Source organism: Belonocnema kinseyi, chromosome 9 (genome assembly GCF_010883055.1).
Source record: "Belonocnema kinseyi isolate 2016_QV_RU_SX_M_011 chromosome 9, B_treatae_v1, whole genome shotgun sequence".
NCBI classification, from domain to species: Eukaryota; Metazoa; Arthropoda; class Insecta; order Hymenoptera; family Cynipidae; genus Belonocnema; species Belonocnema kinseyi.
This window is the reverse complement of record NC_046665.1, coordinates 89619764-89624894: the sequence shown is the minus strand read 5'-3', so window position 1 is coordinate 89624894 and position 5131 is coordinate 89619764. Positions and strand designations below refer to the sequence as shown.

Genomic DNA, 5131 nt, shown 5'->3' with positions numbered 1-5131 from the left:
TCATTGCAAGAAATAGTTTCAAAACAGCTTAAATATTCAATTAAAATTTTAAGTTTAACTACAAAAAACAAAAAAAAAGGATGGAGAATAAAAATAAATTGCTCTATTCGAGGGATAATAAATATGAGAAAGTGGGTCTTGAAGATTTATCACTAAATGTGGAGAGTGTACCTCAAAAAAGTGGAAACAATTGGTTACAGTACGCAGCTACTGCCAGTGGTAATTATGGAATTAAATTTTTATATCTAAATATAAGCATTCACGAAATTGTCACGCAACTTTGATTGAAAACAAATGCAAACTAGTATCTTCTTTTATGTAGCAACATAGTTTTGCTTTCAGACAATATCTTATACATTAAAATATTTTTTTTACAACAAAATAATGACAGGCGAGGCTATTTCTACGCTTCTAAGGGGGAACACTACTGTGAAAGCGTGAAAATTAAGTGATTTTCATCAATTTTTTGCAGGTAGAAATAATTATTTGAAGATCGGACGAATAATTATTTATTTATTAATGATTTATTGAGGTATATACATGAATGTAATGACGTAATAAAAAAATGATCCCTCCTTGTGGCATCGATACAGCAGTAAAAAATCATCTGAAAGAAAAAAATAAAAAATTTTATTAATCTGTATAACAATCGCTATCTTTGTACTTAGCCGTTTTCTTAATTTTATTTTTTGAGAAAGTGGCGCTGGGTTGAAAAATTAGTTCACTTTTTGACACCTTTTTTTTTAAACGTGTAAAGTTTTCATTGCATGTGAGATAACGCTAATTGAAATAATATGTGAAATATTAATACTTACATTAAACTGTCTATTCCTAGGCCATATGATAGTTCATCTTCAGTATTTTCAGCATTGTTTTGACCTTGTTTTATTTTTTTTATGTATTAACTCGATTGTCGGCGGTTTTTATGCGATTATTATCTCATTGCACACAGTAGTCGTGGAGTATAACTTCGTCAATTTTCAAGATTTTAAGTTGAAAATTTTAATACATATTTTTGAATATATATAGTTTAAGAAAACTAAAAAAAGAATAAAATCGATTTTTTCACCATTCATAATGGTGTTTCCCCTTAAAGAAATTAATACGCATAGAATACTTGTGTGTTAAATTTTGAATAATTTAGTTCGGTAGAATTTTGTAACCTTAAAAACCTAAATTATTTACTTTTCAATTCTGTAAATTTTTGAATGGTCTACATTTAACAAATATTTGTGATATAAGTCAGTTAAGCAATTCAAATTGAGCATTAAAAACTTAATAGTTGAATATATATAAAATCTATGAAATTAAATTAGGTTCGAATTTTAAAAATAAGATAAAAAATGTAAACTAATAAGCTTCACAGGATATATTTAATATAACGCATGAGACTTATATAAATAAAAATATGACTAGCAAACCTAAATTAAGCAAATTTTGATAATCTCTTTTTGAAATAAGCCTATGTTGAAAATTTGGAATTAAAGATCGTTTCATTTATAATGTGATAATTAATTGTATCGTTCTAAACGTTTTTTTTTACATTATTCAATGTCGATGATTTAAAATTAAACACTTGACAATGTTAAAAACGTATAAATAAATTTGTTTAAATTTGGATGATTTTAAAGATCTAAACTTAAGTTTTCAACTCCAAATCTTCTAAATTGAAGACATTCTTTGGATAACATCAAAATCACAACTTTTTTAATGGATAAACTTGCGTAATTTTATTTTCAAAATAAAAACTCTTGAAATTTAAAGATGTGTAAATAAAAAATTATTACATTTTGATGGTTTTTAGGATGAGAAGTCAAGTTTTATATTCTAAATCTCCTAAATTTAAGAAATGTCTAATTTACATCTTTCAAATTTGAATGATTTTGCAAATCAAATGTAAAACTTTCAATTCTAAATAATAAAAATTACAGTTTTTTCACTGTAAAATTTGATACTTGCATAATTTTTAACTGCCGACCTTGAAAACACTTGTTAATTTTAAAGATTTACAATTGAAAAGTATGAAATTTTTAATGTATAAATTAAGAAACATTTTTTAATTTGGATTTTTTTTAAGATTGAAGGTCAAATTTTTTTCTAAATTTTTCAAATTGAAAAGGTTTCGAACACAAATCATCAAAATCACAAAAATCTCATTTGGTAAAACTTGCAACGTGCAAAATTTCTAATTGCAAATGTTCAAAATTAAAAAATCTTCAATGTTAAAAAATTTATAATTGATAATTCTTCCATTTTTACGATTTGCAATAAAAAAAGTTCTTTAATTTGGAATATTTATAAATAACAATTTTTTAATTTGGATGATTTTGAAGATAAAACTTTGACCATAATTTTTAATTTTGTGTTATCAAAATTAAATACTCTTATTTATAAACATTTAAAATTCAAAGTTCTACAAATTTAAAGATTTACAATTGAAAATTCTTGTATTTCTGAAATATGAAATTGCAAATTATTAAACTTGCGAGATTTATATTTTAAAGATATGTAATGTTAAACTTTTTAAAAATATTTTATTTTTGAAGATTTACAATTAAAAAATTCTTTAATTTTAGGGATTTGTAATTTAAAATCTTCAATATTTAATACTTACAATAAAAATGCTAGTTTTAAATATTTGTTTGGAATAGTTAAAATTCAAAAATTTAGCATTAAAATTTATCCAGTCAAACCGCATAGCATTTTAAATTATTCTATCATTCCTGAAAAAGATTGTGAAGTTTACAAAACACAATAGTAAAGACATTCTTTGTATGTTCATTCTATGTACTCGTATTCTAATTTTTCATCTAGAAAACAGGGAAATATGCCATAGCCGGAAGAACACAATAAAAAACCATTCATTTTCACTGATTCATGTATATGTCAGAGGCAAAGAATATAATTTAGGCATCTAATATTTACTATATATTTTTCCTAGACAATATATATAATCCCTAGGCATTATGTATAATTTCCGGCACGAGATAGGCAAAGTATATAACCTTTATTTTGAATATAATGATGCAGTTAAAGAAGGACATGAGAAATTGACTAATATTTATAGAATTCAACACACGTTTACTCGCTATTTATTACAACATGGCATTTTGATGGCAAAGGATTACTACGTAGCCAATGTCCTCAGTGACTTCACTTTTTCTTGCCTAATTTCATGAACTGTTAAAATATTCGGTTTATATGCAGCAAACTACGATCAGAAAAAGGGTAATTTTATTATAAAAATATTGAATAGTATAATCAATTTTTAATTTACAATTGTCTTCAGATTTCCAGTTTTTAAGAAAATTAAAATCTAATACAATTTTTAAGAAATTCATGACAAGCGACTTCTCAAAAATCAGTTTTACCATTTTTTATTTAACACCAAAGTTCTTTTTCAGCTTTGGACATTATAATGGGATTTTTAATGAAAAAATCTCGGTTTTCGGAAAAATAAAATAAAATAAGTACATTTTATTAATTTTTTGAAAATTAAAGCCCGACCGCCTCTCAGTGAATTTTAAAGGAAGAATTCAAACTCAGCAATATTAAATGTTAATGCCGCCAACCCCCTTCTAATGTGTCCGAAAATGCTCTACAAAATGTAAAATATTAGTTTTATGTAAATATTGTGAATTAATTTCAATAGTAATACTACTAACTTAAATTAAAATAGTTCACAATTTACAGGATAGAAAAATGGTTTAGATGAATAAAAATTGTTTAAACAATTGACAAATATCCTGAAAAGATTACTTTTTTAATTCGTTAATTGTGTCCTAAACTTGACAAAAAACTCGAGAAAAATGGTTTAAACGAAACAAAATATTCAAGTAATTAATTTCCAAATATGTTAGGTTTGAAATATTATTTTTGAAATGCATCAACTGTATCATTTATCCCGAAAAATGATGACTCGACTTTTCACAGATGAAAAAAAATGGTTTAAACAAACAATGATTGTTTTAAAAATTACGTTAAATGTAAAAACAATGGTAAATTTGAGAGTTTTTCTGACTTATCGAAATCGTTTCCAGTTATTCAGAAAAATACAATTTATTATGGTAAAAAGAAATTAGTAAACAGAAGGAATTTTTTGAAGATTTGCAACGCTGAAGTAATTGAAATCCATATATTTGATATAAAATGTGTATTGTCCAATCTGTCTTACGTATCGTGCTTTTTCAGAAAGTGAAAAAGTTAAATATTACTATTTTTAAAAAATAACAAAGTTCTTCAAATGGCTGTCCCAAGACGTTACAAGTGAACAGTTTTTTCGTTCTCCTGAAAAATTGTCTGAATAAAGTTTAGCTCCTTATGATTCCCAATCATTTAACTAATGTTGGATTAAGACTAATACAGAATGGATGCGATTTAAAAATCTTTTAAACAATGAGTGGAAAATTGATAGAATTAACAATTTCATATTTCAAATCTTGAAGACAAAAATCGCAATTTTCTAGCATTATTTGAAGACAATATTATTTAAAATAATATTCAATTGCATGAACAATTATGTTTGTCTACTTAAATTATTAAGAGACAATTATTTTTAATTTTCAAATAAGTTTAAAAATTCGGAAAATCCTGACTTTAAAGGGCTTTTGAAGCACATTGTAAATTATATTTAAAAAATAATTCAAATCAAGTCAAACTTGGATTTTTAAAAAATTGAGATTAAACATTTATTTTTAAAAAATACAAAAATTTGTTAAAACGTTTAATTCAACATTTTTCTAACTTCGTCTTACTATGATTAATTTAAAAAAATACATCCTAATATTTTTGAAATCACCAAAGTAAGAAAAGTTCAAAAAAAAAAGGAAAAATTGCACTCAAGTAATGGAGAATATTTATTATACACTTTGCCTTGTCTCTTCTGGGCAATCTATATAATGCCTAGGCAATCTGTATACATACTTTGTATTAGATATTACATACATATTACATATTACTGTATTACATACTTTGCCTGGCCTCTGTTGGTCATTATATATACTGCCTAGGGGTAATATATATTACCGGATTGTATACGAGGGTAGTTCAATAAGTCCTTAGAATGACCAACAGATGGCGCGCGAATCGCTCCAAATCATCTGTTTTCAGTCAGCACCACTCCCGACTAGAT

At 25.1% G+C, this 5131-nt stretch overlaps 1 protein-coding gene across 1 annotated transcript in view; it reads left to right on the top strand.

Annotated features, from left to right (window-relative positions):
• LOC117179873 (facilitated trehalose transporter Tret1-2 homolog) overlaps positions 1-5131 on the top strand; it is a 7532-nt gene continuing 2401 nt past the window's right edge. The window contains exon 1 of the mRNA XM_033372044.1: positions 1-219. Coding sequence (XP_033227935.1) covers positions 81-219 — 139 coding nt within the window. The 5' untranslated portion in view covers positions 1-80. The remainder of the gene's footprint in view (positions 220-5131) is intronic.